At 60.5% G+C, this 324-nt stretch overlaps 1 protein-coding gene across 1 annotated transcript in view; it reads right to left on the reverse strand.

The window, feature by feature from the left end:
* EMH_0014900 (uncharacterized protein) overlaps positions 1-168 on the reverse strand; it is a gene marked incomplete at both ends in the record, with an annotated part of 4,981 nt that extends 4,813 nt beyond the window's left edge. The window contains one exon of the mRNA XM_013500248.1: positions 1-168. Within this exon, the coding sequence (XP_013355702.1) occupies positions 1-168 (168 nt within the window).
* Positions 169-324: the final 156 nt, after the last annotated feature.

Below are 324 nucleotides of genomic sequence, written 5' to 3' on the forward strand. Positions count from 1 at the left end.
CTCAGCCGATCCCGCTTCCAGTTGCGACTCGTTCGCACCAGCCGATATCGCTGGCTGTTGCGACTCGTTCGCACCAGCCGATCCCGCTGCCTGTTGCGACTCCGCTGCCTGTTGCGACTCCGATCCATTTTTCCGTTGTTGCCTCATCGGCAGACGCCGCCCTATCATCGCTCGGAAGTCCGGATGTGACGCCGATCCCGTGACAAGCCGAGTCGAGTAACGAGGCTGTGCTCCCGGGGTCTCTTGCTGTTGAGCCATTGTAGCGAGTATATTTTCTACTCTGTTAGGCTCCCCACTACCGTGCCGAGGGTGCCGAGACAGCGC

Source organism: Eimeria mitis, genomic scaffold (genome assembly GCF_000499745.2).
Source record: "Eimeria mitis Houghton genomic scaffold, Emh_scaff519, whole genome shotgun sequence".
Lineage (NCBI taxonomy): Eukaryota > Apicomplexa > Conoidasida > Eucoccidiorida > Eimeriidae > Eimeria > Eimeria mitis.